The following is a 21,826-nucleotide window of genomic DNA, read 5'->3' as shown; positions in this document are numbered from 1 at the left end:
CACAAAATGATGCTAGCACAGTGGATGTATGGCGCATTCAGGTAGATTCCTTGCTACACTTAGAGAGATATCATCACATGATTCAGGGAACTATAGACATACACGAAATGATGCTAGCACAGTGGATGCAACACATACAACAAGCAGCATAGGGTGGGAAACTTAGTGTCAACATACACTGACTCTAATCTGAATAAACTAAACAAATCCAAGATAAAGCACACAGGTATCATGGGAATTTTTTCTCAAGCAGAGGTTGGGTATTCACGTTCTCTCCTCCTAGTGAGGATATTCAATGTATGTGTTAGTATGTGCCACAGTATGCCATAGGTGTCACGCACCTTAATGAGAAGGACATTACTCATTGATTGGTACTCAGAATCGGCTTTGCATTTACAGACTTTCTCTATATGACATGCAATGTATAACTAACCCAGGCACTTGCAAAGTCGCAAGGAAGAGGACATAGACATGTATACTATTTGAGAATGTAAATTGGATACATTTATGGAATGTAAAATTGGAAAAATTGAAAAAGTTTGTAACATTTGTTTGCACTTTAATAAAGACTTATTGAAAAAAAAAATATATATAAATGCACATAGATTTATTACATCTTTGAATAGAAACATATTTGCAATATACGTGTATTGGCAAAAATGCTTATAGTAAGAGTTATAACTGTTTTAGTGTTAACTATTTTCTCTGCATTTGCATGTGAAGCTTTGCTAGATATTGTCACTGCATCCACATTTAAAATAATGCAGTTGCTCATATAATCAGTGGGGCTTGTATCTTGTCAGCAATTACCAAATTGAGTCATTACCAGTTGGTACAAGCGCCTTAGGCTCTCTGAGCAAGCGCTGTGTTTAAAATGCTGGTGCACGGTGCATACTTAAATACACTTTTGAAACAGCTATAGCTTTTATTAGAAGCCTTTTTGCTAATGCATGTATATTACAAAAATGCTTCTGTTCAATACCGAAATGCACCCATGTGGTTTCCAATTTTGGCTGGAATATCCCTTTAATTTAGTATATTTATTTTTATATTTTGTATTTTTGAGCCTAAGCTTTGTGTTAGTGGTACTGTAGTACTTTAACACATAATACATTAACCCATTATTTTGTGTGACTTTATAAATACGCAACCCCCCCAAAATGTTAACATTTTTTAAACAATTAAAAAGTTGTAATATTACACTGTATATTTTTTTAAAAAATTGTGTGAAACATCCTATTTTCTTGTTATACGTCCTCTTGTGATTATTTTACTTATGGGAAGGGTACAAGTAAAAAAGACAATACCACAAAATAGCATGCATGGCCAGTAAAAAAATATATATATATTAAAGGGATTATGTCATGTCAAACTGGTTTCTCCTTATTTTGTTTTCAATGACTTGTACCAGCTACAGAATTTAAACCGTTTGTGAAAATTATCATTTATGTTGATTTGTGTATAAGAAATAGCCAATCACATAATTAAACCAATAGCCGAATTAAATGGGCTGAGCTTGCATAGAGAGCAGATATAATTATCATATCTCTCTATGTATACACAAAATCATATTTATCTTATCTCTCACTGTATACTTAAAGATCAAGACTACGGGACTGATTATCAAAAACTCATCAGCAGGGAGAAAAAGGACTCAAAATCTTTCTTTTGTTTTTGAGCCTTATATTGTAAGTTAGATGTCTCTTCTTCACACGAAAAATCCTGTATACCAAGATGAACAACTCTCAAGCTAAAATTTGCCTTTCCCACAATTTAAAATCAGCTATTTTAAATGACCAAACAAAGATAAAGGAGGTATTTTCAAACAATTCAATACACTCCAGCAGGTAAAATTACACTGTACCTTCAACAGGTCAATTACATCATGAAGCTAAAAATTCAAATATGGCTACAAAAAATTCTTTATTTTTCCAATACCAGCTGAATGAGGCATTAATATGAATTCCTTTTATGCATTTTCTGTCTTTTAGATGACTCGAATTGTGCTTCCAAAAATGGTGGAGAAGTAAGTACCGCATAAAAATTTCATAATATACCAATAGCATATGTTTGTATTTCTGAAGTGTGCTATGTGATATAAACACAAATTAAAACACAGTAACAAACATCAAGTAGCAGAAATAAAGTTCTGCTATCTATTTAGTATACAAAAATAGCAATCTAGTGGAATAATGGTAGAATTCCAGGAGTAATAAAGAGAAACTACTACACATTCTGTTGTAAATTACCTTAGTACGGTATAGACAATATAAAGGTATTATTTAGTTGCAAGATAAACTCTATGAGTAATACCAGAAAAATCAGTCATTATTTAAAGGGACATTAAGCCCAAATTTTTTCTTTCATGATTCAGATAGAGCACTGGTTTTTAAATCTGTCCTCAGACCTCCCTAACAGGCCAAGTTTTCAGGATTACCTTGGATAAGAGCAGGTAAAATAACTATGTTTACTAATCAGCTGATTATTTCACCTATGCTCTAGTTCAGATATCCTCAAAATCTGGCCTGTTAGGGAGAGAGCATACATTTTAAACAACTTTCTAATTTACTTCTATTATATTTTATTTGTTCTCTTGGTATCTTTTGTTGAAAATCATGGGCATAAGCCCAGGAGCGTACAAGAATATCATCTATTTGCAAGAGCACTAGCCATGTAGTTGCTCCAGACACCTAGCTAGGCATCTCATCAACAAAGAAAATCATGAGACTGAAGCAAATTTGGTAATAGAAGTAAGCTGGAAATGTTTTTAAAATGATATGTGAATACAGAAAAAAGGAGTTAGCGCTAAAAGCACGGATCTTATGAATGAATTATATTTCTATATACTATATGAACCTAGATATGTGGGCATATAAATGGAAATATGTAACTGAATAGATACAAAAGACAAATAACAAGTGAATTAAAGCTATGAATAGATACAAATTTAATAAAACAAATAAGCATAAAAGGGACGTCTCCCACAGTGCATAAAAATGCTACCTATAGCAGCAATATCCTGTGTAACTTTTTAGGAGGGTATTACCTTAGGAGACTGGTCGTACGGCTTTCATCCACTTTGGTGTTATCGGCCGTGACCTGGATGCGGCTTTATCTTTAGACTCACGTGACTCCTCTTATTTCACTCAGGTCAGGTGTAGAATCGATCAATGTAGCGATAATGTGGTGATAATAGTAGCCAAGTGGCAGATGATGTAGGTGAATTGCTAGCAATGTAGTGACATAGTATGTCATAGGGGATCCCCAATTTGCGGGTGACTTGGAGTTCTTTAGAAGATCTCTGGTCCGTGTCCCCTCTTTCCTAGTTACAGAAAGGGATCCTGGGGATCGATGTAGAGAAACTTGGCGGTCACTTTCAGTGACTAGATATACTTGGCGATCACTTCCAGGTCATGGACGATAATGCCAAAGTGGATGAAAGCCATAAAACCAGTCTCCTAAGGTAATACTCTCCTAAAAAGTTACATAGGATATAAGATGAATTAAAGGGACAGTCTACACCAGAATTGTTATTGTTTAAAAAGAAAGATAATCCCTTTTTTACCCATTCCCCAGTTTTGCATAACCAACACAGTTATATTTCTTTCATGTAATTAGCAAGAGTCCATGAGCTAGTGACGTATGGGATATACATTCCTACCAGGAGGGGCAAAGTTTCCCAAACCCCAAAATGCCTACAAATACACCCCTCACCACACCCACAAATCAGTTTTACAAACTTTGCCTCCTATGGAGGTGGTGAAGTAAGTTTGTGCTAGATTCTACGTTGATATGCGCTCCGCAGCAGGTTGGAGCCCGGTTTTCCTCTCAGCGTGCATTGAATGTCAGAGGGATGTGAGGAGAGTATTGCCTATTTGAATTCAATGATCTCCTTCTACGGGGTCTATTTCATAGGTTCTTTGTTATCGGTCGTAGAGATTCATCTCTTACCTCCCTTTTCAGATCGACGATATACTCTTATATATACCATTACCTCTACTGATTCTCGTTTCAGTACTGGTTTGGCTTTCTACTATATGTAGATGAGTGTCCTGGGGTAAGTAAGTCTTATTTTCTGTGACACTCTAAGCCAGTGTTTTTCAACCAGTGTGCCGTGGCACACTAGTGTGCCGTGAGAGATCCTCAGGTGTGCCACGGCAGACTGACAACAGTGTGACATAATTTTTAAACTTTGCTTGTTTTTTACTCCCAGTGCAGGGGTAGTTTGTAGGAGGCATGGCATAACAGCACAATACATACAGTATGTGTGTGTGTGTTTTTATGTATATATATATATATGCTGTATTAGGCTACAATGTGTGATTTTTTTTAAATTTTGGGATGGTGGTGTGCCACAGGATTTTTTAATGTAAAAAAGTGTGCCACGGCAAAAAAAAGGTTAAAAATCACTGCTCTAAGCTATGGTTGGGCACTTTTTATATAAAGTTCTAAATATATGTATTCAAACATTTATTTGCCTTGACTCAGGATGTTCAACGTTCCTTATTTCAGACAGTCAGTTTCATATTTGGGATAATGCATATGATTAAATCAATTTTTTTCTTACCTTAAAATTTGACTTTTTTCCCTGTCGGCTGTTAGGCTCGCGGGGGCTGAAAATGCTTCATTTTATTGCGTCATTCTTGGCGCTGACTTTTTTGGCGCAAAATTTTTTTTCTGTTTCCGGCGTCATACGTGTCGCCAGAAGTTGCGTCATTTTTTACGTTTTTTTGCGCCAAAAGTGTCGGCGTTCCGGATGTGGCGTCATTTTTGGCACCAAAAGCATTTAGGCGCCAAATAATGTGGGCGTCTTTTTTGGCGCTAAAAAATATGGGCGTCACTATTGTCTCAACATTATTTAAGTCTCATTATTTATTGCTTCTGGTTGCTAGAAGCTTGTTCACTGGCATTTTTTCCCATTCCTGAAACTGTCATTTAAGGAATTTGATCAATTTTGCTTTATATGTTGTTTTTTCAATTACATATTGCAAGATGTCCCAGATTGACACTGAGTCAGAAGATACTTCTGGAAAAACGCTGCCTGGTGCTGGATCTACCAAAGTTAAGTGTATCTGCTGTAAACTTGTGGTATCTGTTCCTCCAGCTGTTGTTTGTAATGAATGTCATGACAAACTTGTTAATGCAGATAAAATTTCCTTTAGTACTGTTACATTACCTGTTGCTGTTCCGTCAACATCTAATACTCAGAGTGTTCCTGTTAACATAAGAGATTTTGTTTCTAAATCCATTAAGAGGGCTATGTCTGTTATTCCTCCTTCTAGTAAACGTAAAAGGTCTTTTAAAACTTCTCATTTTTCAGATGAATTTTTAAATGAACATCATCATTCTGATTCTGATAATGGTTCCTCTGGTTCAGAGGATTCTGTCTCAGAGGTTGATGCTGATAAATCTTCATATTTATTCAAAATGGAATTTATTCGTTCTTTACTTAAAGAAGTCTTAATTGCATTAGAAATAGAGGAGTCTGGTCCTCTTGATACTAAATCTAAACGTTTAAATAAGGTTTTTAAATCTCCTGTTGTTATTCCAGAAGTATTTCCTGTCCCTGATGCTATTTCTGAAGTAATCTCCAGGGAATGGAATAATTTGGGTAATTCATTTACTCCTTCTAAACGTTTTAAAGGGACAGTCAAGTCCAAAAAAACTTTCATTTTTCAAATAGGGCATGTAATTTTAAACAACTTTCCAGTTTACTTTTATCACCAATTTTGCTTTGTTCTCTGGGTATTCTAGTTGAAAGCTAAACCTAGGAAGGTGCATATGATAATTTCTAAGCCCTTGAAGACTGCCTCTATTTTATTTACTTTTCACAGCAGGGGAGATCAAGCTCATGTAGGCCATATAGATAGCATTGTGATCACGCCCGTGGCTAGTGGCAGACACTGCACTAATTGGCTAAAATGCAACTATATGCAAAATAACTAAAAGTCATGTGATTAGGGGCGGTCAGAAGATGCTTAGATACAAGTTAGTCACAGAAGTAAAAAGTGTATTAATATAACAATGTTGGTTTTGCAAAAAACTGGGGAATGGGTAATAAAGGGATTATCTATCTTTTTAAACAACAAAAATTCTGGTGTTAACTGTCCCTTTAAGCAATTATATCCTGTGCCATCTGACAGATTAGAATTTTGGGACAAAATCCCTAAAGTTGATGGGGCTGTCTCTACTCTTGCTAAACGTACTACTATTCCTACGGCAGATAGTACTTCCTTTAAGGATCCTTTATATAGGAAGATTGAATCCTTTCTAAGAAAAGCTTACTTATGTTCAGGTAATCTTCTTAGACCTGCTATATCTTTAGCGGATGTTGCTGCAGCTTCAACTTTTTGGTTAGAAGCTTTAGTGCAACAAGTAACAGATCATAATTCTCATAGCATTGTCAATCTTCTTCAACATGCTAATAACTTTATTTGTGATGCCATCTTTGATATCATTAGAGTTGATGTCAGGTATATGTCTCTAGCTATTTTAGCTAGAAGAGATTTATGGCTTAAAACTTGGAATGCTGATATGTCTTCTAAGTCAACTTTGCTTTCCCTTTCTTTCCAGGGTAATAAATTATTTGGTTCTCAGTTGGATTCTATTATCTCAACTGTTACTGGAGGGAAAGGAACTTTTTTACCACAGGATAAAAAATCTAAAGGTAAATTTAGGTCTAATAATCGTTTTCGTTCCTTTCGTCACAATAAGGAACAAAAGCCTGATCCTTCACCCACAGGAGCGGTATCAGTTTGGAAACCATCTCCAGTCTGGAATAAATCCAAGCCTTTTAGAAAACCAAAGCCAGCTCCCAAATCCACATGAAGGTACGGCCCTCATTCCAGCCCAGCTGGTAGGGGGCAGATTACGATTTTTCAAAGAAATTTGGATCAATTCAATTACCAATCTTTGGATTCAAAACATTGTTTCAGAAGGGTACAGAATTGGCTTCAAGATAAGGCCTCCTGCAAAGAGATTTTTTCTTTCCCGTGTTCCAGTAAATCCAGCGAAGGCTCAAGCATTTCTGAAATGTGTTTCAGATCTAGAGTTGGCTGGAGTAATTATGCCAGTTCCAGTTCTAGAACAGGGGCTGGGGTTTTATTCAAATCTCTTCATTGTACCAAAGAAGGAGAATTCCTTCAGACCAGTTCTGGATCTAAAAATATTGAATCGTTATGTAAAGATACCAACATTCAAAATGGTAACTATAAGGACTATCCTGCCTTTTGTTCAGCAAGGGCATTATATGTCCACAATAGATTTACAGGATGCATATCTGCATATTCCGATTCATCCAGATCACTATCAGTTTCTGAGATTCTCTTTCCTAGACAAGCATTACCAGTTTGTGGCTCTGCCGTTTGGCCTAGCAACAGCTCCAAGAATTTTTACAAAGGTTCTCGGTGCCCTTCTGTCGGTAATCAGAGAACAGGTTATTGTGGTATTTCCTTATTTGGACGATATCTTGGTACTTGCTCAGTCTTCACATTTAGCAGAATCTCATACGAATCGACTTGTGTTGTTTCTTCAAGATCATGGTTGGAGGATCAATTTACCGAAAAGTTAATTGATTCCTCAGACAAGGGTAACCTTTTTAGGTTTCCAGATAGATTCAGCGTCCATGACTCTGTCTCTGACAGACAAGAGACGTCTAAAATTGATCTCAGCTTGTCGAAACCTTCAATCACAATCATTCCCTTCGGTAGCCTTATGCATGGAAATTCTAGGTCTTATGACTGCTGCATCGGACGCGATCCCCTTTGCTCGTTTTCACATGCGACCGCTTCAGCTCTGTATGCTGAACCAGTGGTGCAGGGATTACACAAAGATATCTCAATTAATATCTTTAAAACCGATTGTACGACACTCTCTGACGTGGTGGACAGATCACCATCATTTAGTTCAGGGGGCTTCTTTTGTTCTTCCGACCTGGACTGTAATTTCAACAGATGCAAGTCTGACAGGTTGGGGAGCTGTTTGGGGGTCTCTGACAGCACAAGGGGTTTGGGAATCTCAGGAGGTGAGATTACCAATCAATATTTTGGAACTCCATGCAATTTTCAGAGCTCTTCAGTCATGGCCTCTTCTAAAGAGAGAATCGTTCATTTGTTTTCAGACAGACAATGTCACAACTGTGGCATATATCAATCATCAAGGAGGGACTCACAGTCCTCTGGCTATGAAAGAAGTACCTCGAATAGTGGTATGGGCGGAATCCAGCTCCTGTCTAGTTTCTGCGGTTCATATCCCAGGTATAGACAATTGGGAAGCGGATTATCTCAGTCGCCAAACGTTACATCCGGGCGAATGGTCTCTTCACCCAGAGGTATTTCTTCAGATTGTTCAAATGTGGGGACTTCCAGAAATAGATCTGATGGCTTCTCATCTAAACAAGAAACTTCCCAGGTATCTGTCCAGATCCAGGGATCCTCAAGCGGAAGCAGTGGATGCATTGTCACTTCCTTGGAAGTATCATCCTGCCTATATCTTTCCGCCTCTAGTTCTTCTTCCAAGAGTAATCTCCAAGATTCTGAAGGAATGCTCGTTTGTTCTGCTGGTGGCACCAGCATGGCCTCACAGGTTTTGGTATGCGGATCTTGTCCGGATGGCCTCTTGCCAACCGTGGACTCTTCCGTTAAGACCAGACCTTCTGTTGCAAGGTCCTTTTTTCCATCAGGATCTCAAATCCTTAAATTTAAAGGTATGGAGATTGAACGCTTGATTCTTAGTCAAAGAGGTTTCTCTGACTCTGTGATTAATACTATGTTACAGGCTCGTAAATCAGTATCTAGGAAGATATATTATAGAGTCTGGAAGACTTACATTTCTTGGTGTCTTTCTCATCATTTTTCCTGGCATTCTTTTAGAATTCCGAGAATTTTACAGTTTCTTCAGGATGGTTTGGATAAAGGTTTGTCTGCAAGTTCCTTGAAAGGACAAATCTCTGCTCTTTCTGTTCTTTTTCACAGAAAGATTGCTAATATTCCTGATATTCATTGTTTTGTACAAGCTTTGGTTCGTATAAAACCTGTCATTAAGTCAATTTCTCCTCCTTGGAGTTTGAATTTGGTTCTGGGGGCTCTTCAAGCTCCTCCGTTTGAACCTATGCATTCATTGGACATTAAATTACTTTCTTGGAAAGTTTTGTTTCTTTTGGCCATCTCTTCTGCTAGAAGAGTTTCTGAATTATCTGCTCTTTCTTGTGAGTCTCCTTTTCTGATTTTTCATCAGGATAAGGCGGTGTTGCGAACTTCTTTTAAATTTTTACCTAAGGTTGTGAATTCTAACAACATTAGTAGAGAAATTGTGGTTCCTTCATTATGTCCTAATCCTAAGAATTCTAAGGAGAGATCATTACATTCTTTGGATGTAGTTAGAGCTTTGAAATATTATGTTGAAGCTACTAAGAATTTCCGACAGTCTATTTGTTATCTTTTCCGGTTCTAGGAAAGGTCAGAAGGCCTCTGCCATTTCTTTGGCATCTTGGTTGAAATCTTTAATTCATCATGCTTATGTCGAGTCGGGTAAAACTCCGCCTCAAAGGATTACAGCTCATTCTACTAGGTCAGTTTCTACTTCCTGGGCGTTTAGGAATGAAGCTTCGGTTGATCAGATTTGCAAAGCAGCAACTTGGTCTTCTTTGCATACTTTTACTAAATTCTACCATTTTGATGTGTTTTCTTCTTCTGAAGCAGTTTTTGGTAGAAAAGTACTTCAGGCAGCTGTTTCAGTTTGATTCTTCTGCTTATAATTTCAGTTTTTTTCATTATAAGATTTAAACTTTATTTTGGGTGTGGATTATTTTCAGCGAATTGGCTGTCTTTATTTTATCCCTCCCTCTCTAGTGACTCTTGCGTGGAAGATCCACATCTTGGGTAGTCATTATCCCATACGTCACTAGCTCATGGACTCTTGCTAATTACATGAAAGAAAACATAATTTATGTAAGAACTTACCTGATAAATTCATTTCTTTCATATTAGCAAGAGTCCATGAGGCCCATCCTTTTTTGTGGTGGTTATGATTTTTTTGTATAAAGCACAATTATTCCAATTCCTTATTTTTTATGCTTTTGCACTTTTTTCTTATCACCCCACTTCTTGGCTATGCGTTAAACTGATTTGTGGGTGTGGTGAGGGGTGTATTTGTAGGCATTTTGAGGTTTGGGAAACTTTGCCCCTCCTGGTAGGAATGTATATCCCATACGTCACTAGCTCATGGACTCTTGCTAATATGAAAGAAATTAATTTATCAGGTAAGTTCTTACATAAATTATGTTTTATATATGTTTTACCTCTGTGATTATCTTGTATCTAAACTTCTGCAAACTGCCCCTTTATTTCAGTTCTTTTGACAGACTTGCAGTTTAGCCAATCAGTGATGGCTCCCAGGTAATTTCACCTGCATGAGCACAGTGTTATCTATAAGAAAAACATGAACTAACACCCTCTAGTGGTGAAAAACCTGTTAAAATGCATTCTTAAGAGGCTGTCTTCAAGGTCTAAGAAATTAGCATATGAACCTCCTAGGTTAAGCTTTCAATTAAGAATACCAAGAGAACAAAGAAAAATTGGTGATAAAAGTAAATTGGAAAATTGTTTAAAATTACATGCCCAATCTGAATCATGAAAGTTTTTTTTGGACTAGACTGTCCCTTTAATACCATCAGACTTAAGGTACCAAGAGTTTTCTTATTACCTGACTTTTTGGTTTTCACTGCTAATCTTTAAAGCCATAGGCCTTGGCTTTAATGTTTTATTTCGCGTTTTCAGACATTTTCTAATACGCCAATATTGCTGCTATAGGAAGCATTTTTTTATGCTTATTTGTTTTATTAAATTGTATCTATTCATAGCTTTCATTCACTTGTTCTTTGTCTTTTGTATCTATTCAGATACATATTTCCATTTATATACCCACATATATAGGCTCATATACTAGTATATAGAAATATAATTCATTCATAAGATCCGTGCTTTTAGCGCTAACTCCTTTTTTCTGTATTCACTATTCTTTGTTTTTCTCTGAGGGGAATTTCCGAGTTTAGCAGGATCTCTTTTTCCTTTATCGCTTCCACTTTCTATTCATCTTTAAAATGATATGCTCTGTCTAAATCACAAAATAATTGTTTGGGTTTCATATTCCTTTAAGCTAAAGAGAAGCAAGCATAGTCATAAATAGGAAATGCACTTCTTTATGGAAAGGATGATGGGCACAGTGAGGGTATTCAGGAATAACCATAATGCTATCCTGAAGGTAACTAAACATATATTTTAGATAGTAATGGGTATACCATAAGGAGTTGTAGTTATTATCTGAAAATGTACGTCAATTCTCAGTTAGAGTTAAAACATATTTAAAAAATGACAAGAGGATGCAAGGAACATTTGAATTCTTAAAGGAATGTGAAATACAATTTTTTTTCTTTCATGATTCAACAACTTTCCATTTTACTTCCGTTATGTAAGTTACTTTGTTCACTTGTTATCCTTTGTAAAATACCAAACCAGAGAAGGCTTAGGAGCAGAAATGCACTACTGGGAACTAGCTGCTGATTGGTGGCAGTACATATGCCTCTTGTCATTGGCTCACCCAATGTGTTTAGCTAGCTCCCAGTAGTGCATGTCTCCTCCTTCAACAAAGGATACCAAGAAAATGAAGCATATGTAGTAAAATAAGTAAACTGGACAGTTGTTTGAATTTGTAAGTTTTATCTGAATCATAAAGGGAAAATATTGGGTTTCCTGTCCCTTTAACTGTGGGTCAACATTAAAGGAAACAATATAAAGACAAAAACCTCTTGTCTAAATCTGCAAGACCTTTTTACCAAATGCTGTTTGTGAGGCATCAAGGGCGAGATTACATATGCGGCGCAGGCTTCAGCGTCACTGCTGAAACCTGCATCACTTGTAATTTCCCCTCGCACATCAGAGAATCACATATATGGCGCCGGCATTTAATTAAGTGCCGTAAGTCAGATAAACTAGCGATGTCCAGAAATATGCATAAATATACATTTCTGGAGTCGCGCATGCGTTAGGTGTTAGTTAATATTTTCCGGGAGTTACGGTGCTCACATTTTCAGCGTAAGGCTTGCTGCATTTGCCTGTGTGTGGCGAGGTGAAAATAGAGTAAAATTTCTCCATGCGTAAGTCCTTGCGCTGAATATGTGATATTGATTTGCGACGTGGTTCTATGTTAGCTTATGGGAGTAAAAATTGCAGGAGACGGGTGAAATATGCACACCGCATTTATATCCGGCGCCGTATATGTGATACCAAAACTGCATAAAAACCGGCGTCATTAAAGAAGAAAAAAATGGGTTTAGTATCCCTTTAAATTTAGGTAGCCTAAAAAAGCTTAAAATTGGCTCAGCACTAGGGTGAAAAAAAAGACTTAGCAGTGAAAGAGTTAAATTCTTACCTTATATTTAGAGTTAAAAAAACACTATTTAAAACAGTATTTTAGAATTACCGGTATGGAATACATAAAACAATTTTGCATCTTTCTTCTTAAAATAATTTAAGCATGAAGAAGTTTTTTTTTTTTTTTACAAAGAAGCATAATATTTCAAGAGTTTTTATTGATGACTAATTAAAAAAGCAACAATGAGAAGACAACCGCATTTCAATATTGCTATGGGGCATATCCTAAAGATAATCTTGTGTGTCATCAGCCCACATATAGGGAGTAGATGGCCACAAATTACTTAAAGGGACACTGAACCCAAATTTTTTCTTTTGTAATTCAGAAAGAGCATGCAATTTTATAATAATAATATTATCAATTTTTCTTCGTTCTCTTGCTATCATTATTTGAAAAAGAAGGCACCTAAGCTTTTTTTGATTCAGTACTCTGGACAGCACTTTTTTATTGGTGGATGAATTTATCTACCAATCAGCAAGGACAACCCAGGTTGTTTACCAAAAATGGGCCGGCATCTAAACTTACATTCTTGCATTTCAAATAAAGATGCCAAGAGAATGAAGAAAATGTGATAATAGGAGTAAATTAGAAAGTTGCTTAAAATGTCATGCTCAATCTGAATCACGAAAGAAAATTTTTGGGTACAATGTCCCTTTAACCCTTATAGCCCAGGATAACTTAAATAGATCCCATTATTGTTTTGTTCATCTGTAGAATCACAACAATGTTTAACATTGCTATAAACATTGTTGCACTCACTGCTGCCAAATGAGCTCACCTGTGATTACTCTTTAGCAAAGGATGCCAAAAGAACTAGGCAAAATTGATAATGGAAAGTTATTAAAAATTTGATTTCATGCTCTACCCAAACCATTTAAAGTGATGGTAAATCTGAGGGTTTAAAAAAACGCTAGAATTTACCATCACTAAAAATAAACTGTAGTTTAATTCATCATTTACTAAAAAAAAAGGGTGCTAAACTCACCCTGACTGTGGCTCCGGCTGCCCACGGCACAGTGCTCTTCTTCAATGTGGTGGCGTTTCCACTTTTAAAATTTTTGTGAACCATCACAAGTATTTTAGATAAATGCATGCAGGCTATTAGTAATGAGAATTATATCTCTCTTTCTATTAGAAAGAAAGGTCTGATTATAAACGTCTCTTCTGAAGCTGGCACCCGTCCTTACCCAATGCTGACTGTATATAGTGCTACCAAGGTATATATAAATCTATCTACTCATTTATACAAACAAATTCACTTTCTTCTCCTTTATCTATATTAGGTGTTTGTTTCATAACAAGCGTTCTTAACGCACATCCTACTTGTTTCTTTCTTGTCTGTATTAATTTCCTTTAATTTCAATATCACTAAAATACTAAATTCCAAAAAAATACACAGTAAACAAACGTGCATGTTTTATTTTGCCTCATTTTCCTGTAATTTCACTTTGACAATTGATTTTTGAATTACAGCAAATTTGGAAGTGCATATAACATTTCACAAAGTGATTGTTTGCTAAATGTAGTAGCTCATGTATATCTGTCCCTAGCTGGCCTCAGCAGAGGATAAAAGATAAGAGTCTATATACACTGTATGTACAGTATATCTTTATATATATATATATATATATATATATATATATAAAAAAATTAGTTGTATGCTCCTTTAATATTGTTTTGTTTTTTTGTATATCTATGAACTAACATTTGCACATTTACTTTGTCTTATATTTTTCTAGGTCTTTGTTGATTACTTTTCCCGTGGTATCCATGCTGAATATAAATCCAAAGGAATCACAGTGCAGGTCATACAATTGTTTACTTTTATAATCTAGAAAGACAAAAAAAAAATCACCTAATAGACAATAAAAATTTTCTCCATGCCAGATTTGTGTACAGATTAATGCAGTTTTTCCTGTTGGCTAAGATTGAATAAATTGATGTCACCTTATTATAATCAGTGCTCTCACCAAGGTAATCCTGATAATCTGGTCTGTTCGGGAGGACTGAGGACAGGTTTGAAACCCCCTGAACTAGACAAGTAAGGGGTGTTTAATAGGGGAGGTGTAACTGAAATGGTGTTAGGTGTTGGGATGAAGAACTGGTGCCATAAAGAAAGTGTAACAATTGCATTTTATACAACAATGCATGTGTCTGAGCAGGTTTTACAGATGTGACAACAAACACACGTTATTTCTGCTGCTATGTGAGATTTTGAGTATCAGGTGTTCAGATTGTACACATATTTGCCTCTATGTCAGATTCTCAATAGAACTATGATTGTGAATAAGGATTTGTGCAAAAGGAAATTCTTCATCAGCGCTAGTTGCTTCACTCACCATTGATCAATAATGTACATCTTATATGGTATCATATAACTCATTTGTAATTAAAGTCCTCCATGATGACTTCAAAGCAGTGGAAAATTTTCTCTTTCTGGTTCAATCCCTGCGCTGTACCATTGGTCAGCCATGCACACATGACTTCTATAATGCCAATACAAAGCATGCTGCCAGAATTTAAAGGGATATCAAAATCAAAATGTAAACATCATTATTAAGATAGAGTAAGCAATTAAAAAAAAAAAAAAAAACATTTACAATTTGCTTCTATTATCAATTTTACTTTGCTTTCTTGGGCCTAGATTTGGAGTTCGGCGGTAGCCATCAAAACCAGCGTTAGAGGCTCCTAACGCTGGTTTTGGCCGCCCGCTGGTATTTGGAGTCAGTGATTAAAGGGTCTAACGCTCACTTTTCAGCCGCGACTTTTCCATACCGCAGATCCCCCTACGCCATTTGCGTAGCCTATCTTTTCAATGGGATCTTTCTAACGCTGGTATTTAGAGTCGTTTCTGAAGTGAGCGTTAGAGCTCTAACGACAAGATTCCAGCCGCCTGAAAATAGCAGGAGTTAAGAGCTTTCTGGCTAACGCCGGTTCATAAAGCTCTTAACTACTGTACCCTAAAGTACACTAACACCCATAAACTACCTATGTACCCCTAAACCGAGGTCCCCCCACACCGCCGCCACTCGATTAAAATTTTTAACCCCTAATCTGCCGACCGCCACCTACGTTATACTTATGTACCCCTAATCTGCTGCCCCTAACCCCGCCGACCCCTGTATTACATTTATTAACCCCTAACCTGCCCCCCACAACGTCGCCGCCAGCTACTTAAAATAATTAACCCCTAATCTTCCGACCGCAAAGCGCCGCCACCTACGTTATCCCTATGTACCCCAAATCTGCTACCCCTAACACCGCCGACCCCTATATTATATTTATTAACCCCTAATCTGCCCCCCTCAACGTCGCCGACACCTGCCTACACTTATTAACCCCTAATCTGCCGAGCGGACCTGAGCGCTACTATAATAAAGTTATTAACCCCTAACCCGCCTCACTAACCCTATCATAAATAGTATTAACCCCTAATCTGCCCTCCCTAACATCGCCGACACCTAACTTCAATTATTAACCCCTAATCTGCCGACCGGAGCTCACCGCTATTCTAATAAATTGATTAACCCCTAAAGCTAAGTCTAACCCTAACACTAACACCCCCCTAAGTTAAATATAATTTAAATCTAACGAAATTAATTAACTCTTATTAAATAAATGATTCCTATTTAAAGCTAAATACTTACCTGTAAAATAAATCCTAATATAGCTACAATATAAATTATAATTATATTATAGCTATTTTAGGATTAATATTTATTTTACAGGCAACTTTGTAATTATTTTAACCAGGTACAATAGCTATTAAATAGTTAAGAACTATTTAATAGTTACCTAGTTAAAATAATAACAAATTTACCTGTAAAATAAATCCTAACCTAAGATATAATTAAACCTAACACTACCCTATCAATAAAATAATTAAATAAACTACCTACAATTACCTACAATTAACCTAACACTACACTATCAATAAATTAATTAAACACAATTGCTACAAATAAATACAATTAAATAAACTAGCTAAAGTACAAAAAATAAAAAAGAACTAAGTTACAAAAAATAAAAAAATATTTACAAACATAAGAAAAATATTACAACAATTTTAAACTAATTACACCTACTCTAAGCCCCCTAATAAAATAACAAAGCCCCCCAAAATAAAAAATTCCCTACCCTATTCTAAATTAAAAAAGTTACAAGCTCTTTTACCTTACCAGCCCTGAACAGGGCCCTTTGCGGGGCATGCCCCAAGAAGTTCAGCTCTTTTGCCTGTAAAAGAATAAATACAATACCCCCCCCAACATTACAACCCACCACCCACATACCCCTAATCTAACCCAAACCCCCCTTAAATAAACCTAACACTAAGCCCCTGAAGATCTTCCTACCTTGTCTTCACCATACCAGGTTCACCGATCCGTCCTGAAGAGCTCCTCCGATGTCCTGATCCAAGCCCAAGGGGGGGCTGAAGAGGTCCATGATCCGGTCAAAGTCTTCATCCAAGCGGGGCAGAAGAGGATCTTCCATCCGATTGAAGTCATCATCCAGGCGGCATCTTCTATGGTCTTCCATCCGGAGCGAAGCGGCAGGATCCTGAAGACCTCCAGCGCGGAACATCCATCCGGACCGACGACTGAACGACGAATGACTGTTCCTTTAAGGGACGTCATCCAAGATGGCGTCCCTCGAATTCCGATTGGCTGATAGGATTCTATCAGCCAATCGGAATTAAGGTAGGAATTTTCTGATTGGCTGATGGAATCAGCCAATCAGAATCAAGTTCAATCCGATTGGCTGATCCAATCAGCCAATCAGATAGAGCTCGCATTCGATTGGCTGATCGGAACAGCCAATAGAATGCGAGCTCAATCTGATTGGCTGATTGGATCAGCCAATCGGATTGAACTTGATTCTGATTGGCTGATTCCATCAGCCAATCAGAAAATTCCTACCTTAATTCCGATTGGCTGATAGAATCCTATCAGCCAATCGGAATTCGAGGGACGCCATCTTGGATGACGTCCCTTAAAGGAACAGTCATTCGTCGTTCAGTCGTCGGTCCGGATGGATGTTCCGCGCTGGAGGTCTTCAGGATCCTGCCGCTTCGCTCCGGATGGAAGACCATAGAAGATGCCGCCTGGATGATGACTTCAATCGGATGGAAGATCCTCTTCTGCCCCGCTTGGATGAAGACTTTGACCGGATCATGGACCTCTTCAGCCCCCGCTTGGGCTTGGATCAGGACATCGGAGGAGCTCTTCAGGACGGATCGGTGAACCTGGTATGGTGAAGACAAGGTAGGAAGATCTTCAGGGGCTTAGTGTTAGGTTTATTTAAGGGGGGTTTGGGTTAGATTAGGGGTATGTGGGTGGTGGGTTGTAATGTTGGGGGGGGGGGGTATTGTATTTATTCTTTTACAGGCAAAAGAGCTGAAATTCTTGGGGCATGCCCCGCAAAGGGCCCTGTTCAGGGCTGGTAAGGTAAAAGAGCTTGTAACTTTTTTAATTTAGAATAGGGTAGGGAATTTTTTATTTTGGGGGGCTTTGTTATTTTATTAGGGGGCTTAGAGTAGGTGTAATTAGTTTAAAATTGTTGTAATATTTTTCTTATGTTTGTAAATATTTTTTTATTTTCTGTAACTTAGTTCTTTTTTATTTTTTTGTACTTTAGCTAGTTTATTTAATTGTATTTATTTGTAGGAATTGTGTTTAATTAATTTATTGATAGTGTAGTGTTAGGTTTAATTGTAGGTAATTGTAGGTAGTTTATTTAATTATTTTATTGATAGGGTAGTGTTAGGTTTAATTGTAACTTAGGTTAGGATTTATTTTACAGGTAAATTTGTTATTATTTTAACTAGGTAACTATTAAATAGTTCTTAACTATTTAATAGCTATTGTACCTGGTTAAAATAATTACAAAGTTGCATGTAAAATAAATATTAATCCTAAAATAGCTATAATATAATTATAATTTATATTGTAGCTATATTAGGATTTATTTTACAGGTAAGTATTTAGCTTTAAATAGGAATCATTTATTTAATAAGAGTTAATTTATTTCGTTAGATAAAAATTATATTTAACTTAGGGGGGTGTTAGTGTTAGGGTTAGACTTAGCTTTAGGGGTTAATCAATTTATTAGAATAGCGGTGAGCTCCGGTCGGCAGATTAGGGGTTAATAATTGAAGTTAGGTGTCGGCGATGTTAGGGAGGGCAGATTAGGGGTTAATACTATTTATGATAGGGTTAGTGAGGCGGGTTAGGGGTTCATAACTTTATTATAGTAGCGCTCAGGTCCGCTCGGCAGATTAGGGGTTAATAAGTGTAGGCAGGTGTCGGCGACGTTGAGGGGGGCAGATTAGGGGTTAATAAATATAATATAGGGGTCGGCGGGGTTAGGGCAGCAGATTAGGGGTACATAGGGATAACGTAGGTGGCGGCGGTTTACGGAGCGGCAGATTAGGGGTTAAAAAAAATATGCAGGGGTCAGCGATAGCGGGAGCGGCAGATTAGGGGTTAATAAGTGTAAGGTTAGGGGTGTTTAGACTCGGGGTACATGTTAGAGTGTTAGGTGCAGACGTAGGAAGTGTTTCCCCATAGGAAACAATGGGGCTGCGTTAGGAGCTGAACGCTGCTTTTTTGCAGGTGTTAGGTTTTTTTTCAGCTCAAACAGCCCCATTGTTTCCTATGGGAGAATCGTGCACGAGCACGTTTTTGAGGCCGGCCGCGTCCGTAAGCAACTCTGGTATCGAGAGTTGCATTTGCGGTAAAAATGCGCTACGCTCCTTTTTTGGAGCCTAACGCAGCATTTGTTTGAACTCTCGATACCAGAGTTAATTTTATGGTGCGGCCAGAAAAAAGCCCGCGGAGCGTTAACAGCCCTTTTACCGCCGAACTCCAAATCTAGGCCTTGGTATCCTTTGTTGAAGGTACACGTTGCACTATAAAGCAACAGTTTTGCATCAATGTTTGTAACAATGTTATACATTTTCCGTGCTAGATAGCAGCAGTATTTGCAACAATGTCTAATGTCACCATATAAATCCCCAGACACATGCACATTTCTAAACATATCTAAATATGCTCTTCAGCAAAGGATACTAAGGTCTAGATTACGAGTTGTGCATTAGGCTTAAAAAGCAGCGTTGGCCGGTCCCAACGCTGGTTTTTAACGCCCCGCTGGTATTACGAGTCTTGCAGGTACAGGTGTACCGCTCACTTTTTTGGCCAGACTCGGAAATACCGCAAATCCACTTACGTCAATTGCGTATCCTATATTTTCAATGGGACTTGCATAGCGCTGGTATTAAGAGTCTGACAAAACATGAGCGGTACACCCTCTCCTGTCAAGCCTGGTACCGCATTTAAAAGTCAGTAGTTAAGAGTTTTACACTACAACGCCGTAGCATAAAACTCTTAACTAAAGTGCTAAAAAGTACACTAACACACATAAACTACCTATTAACCCCTAAACCGAGGCCCCCCCCACATCGCAAACACTAAAATAAATATTTTAACCCCTAATCTGCCGAACCGGACATTACCTCCACTATAATAAATATATTAACCCCTAAACCACCGCACTCCGGCATCGCAAACACTAGTTAAATATTATTAACCCCTAATCTGCCATTCCTAACATCGTTGCCACCTACCTACATTTATTAACCCCTAATCTGCCGCCCCCAACATCGCCGCCACTATATTAAATGTATTAACCCCTAAACCTAAGTCTAACCCTAACCCCCCCAACTTAAATATAATTACAATAAATCTAAATAAAATTACTACAATTAACTAAATTATTCCTATTTAAAACGAAATACTTACCTATAAAATAAACCCTAAACTAGCTACAATATAACTAATAGTTACATTGTATCTAGCTTAGGGTTTATTTTTATTTTACAGGCAACTCTGTATTTATTTTAACTAGGTAGAATAGTTATTAAATAGTTATTAACTATTTAATAACTACCTAGTTAAAATAAAGACAAATTTACCTGTAAAATAAATCCTAACCTAAGTTACAATTACACCTAACACTACACTATAATTAAATAAATTAACTAAATTAAATACAATTAATTACAATTAAATAAAATTATTTATTAAACTACGAACCCACCCCACTAAATTACAGAAAATAATAAAATAATTACAAGATTTTTAAACTAATTACACCTACTCTAATCCCCCTAACAAAATAAAAAAGCCCCCCAGAATAAAAAAAAGCCCTACCCTACACTAAATTACAAATAGCCCTTGAAAGGGCCTTTTGCGGGGCATTGCCCCAAAGTAATCAGCTCTTTTACCTGTAAAAATAAAAAAGTACAAATACCCCCCCCAACAGTAAAACCCACCACGCACACAACCAACCCTACTCTAAAACCCACCCAATCCCCCCCTTAAAAAAACCTAACACTAACCCCTTGAAGATCACCTTACCGGGAGACGTCTTCACCCAACCAGGCAGAAGTGGTCCTCCAGACGGGCAGAAGTCTTCATCCAACTGGGCAGAAGTGGTCCTCCAGACGGGCAGAAGTCTTCATCCAGACGGCATCTTCTATCTTCATCCATCCGGTGTGGAGTGGGTCCATCTTCAAGAAATCCGAAGTGGAGCATCCTCTTCATCCAGAGTCTTCTTACTAAATGACGGTACTTTCAAGTGACGTCATCCAAGATGGCGTCCCTTCAATTCCGTTTGGCTGATAGAATTCTATCAGCCAATCGGAATTAAGGTAGAAAAAATCCTATTGGCTGATGCAATCAGCCAATAGGATTGAAGTTCAATCCTATTGGCTGATTGCATCAGCCAATAGGATTTTTCCTACCTTAATTCCAATTGGCTGATAGAATTCTATCAGCCAATCAGAATTGAAGGGACGCCATCTTGGATGACGTCACTTAAAGGTACCGTCATTTAGTAAGAAGTCTCCAAATGAAGAGGATGCTCTGCGTCAGATGTCTTGAAGATGGACCCGCTCCATGCCGGATGGATGAAGATAGAAGATGCTGTCTGGATGAAGACTTCTGCCCATCTGGATGACCACTTCTGCCCGTCTGGAGGACCACTTCTGCCCGGTTGGGTGAAGACGTCTCCCGGTAAGGTGATCTTCAAGGAGTTAGTGTTAGGTTTTTTTAAGGGGGGATTGGGTGGGTTTTAGAGTAGGGTTGGTTGTGTGGGTGGTGGGTTTTAATGTTGGGGGGGTATTTGTACTTTTTTTTTTTTTTACAGGTAAAAGAGCTGATTACTTTGGGGCAATGCCCCACAAAAGGCCCTTTTAAGGGCTATTTGTAATTTAGTGTAGGGTATGGCTTTTTTATTTTGGGGGGCTTTTTTATTTTGTTAGGGGGATTAGAGTAGGTGTAATTAGTTTAAAAATCTTGTAATTATTTTCTGTAATTTAGTGGGGTTTTTTCGTACTTTA

The 21,826-nt window shown here is 37.5% G+C and overlaps 1 protein-coding gene across 2 annotated transcripts in view; it reads left to right on the top strand.

Moving 5' to 3' along the window:
- LOC128663806 (very-long-chain 3-oxoacyl-CoA reductase) overlaps nt 1–21,826 on the top strand; it is a 113,627-nt gene that overhangs the window by 82,387 nt on the left and 9,414 nt on the right. For both annotated transcript variants that reach the window (XM_053718324.1, XM_053718323.1), the window contains exons 7-9: nt 1,992–2,026; nt 13,565–13,646; nt 14,169–14,234. In XM_053718324.1, the coding sequence (XP_053574299.1) occupies nt 1,992–2,026; nt 13,565–13,646; nt 14,169–14,234 (183 nt within the window). The remainder of the gene's footprint in view (nt 1–1,991; nt 2,027–13,564; nt 13,647–14,168; nt 14,235–21,826) is intronic.

This window comes from Bombina bombina, chromosome 6 (genome assembly GCF_027579735.1).
Source record: "Bombina bombina isolate aBomBom1 chromosome 6, aBomBom1.pri, whole genome shotgun sequence".
Lineage (NCBI taxonomy): Eukaryota > Metazoa > Chordata > Amphibia > Anura > Bombinatoridae > Bombina > Bombina bombina.
Note: the sequence above shows the minus strand (reverse complement) of the source record. Positions and strands in the feature narration are given on the sequence as shown.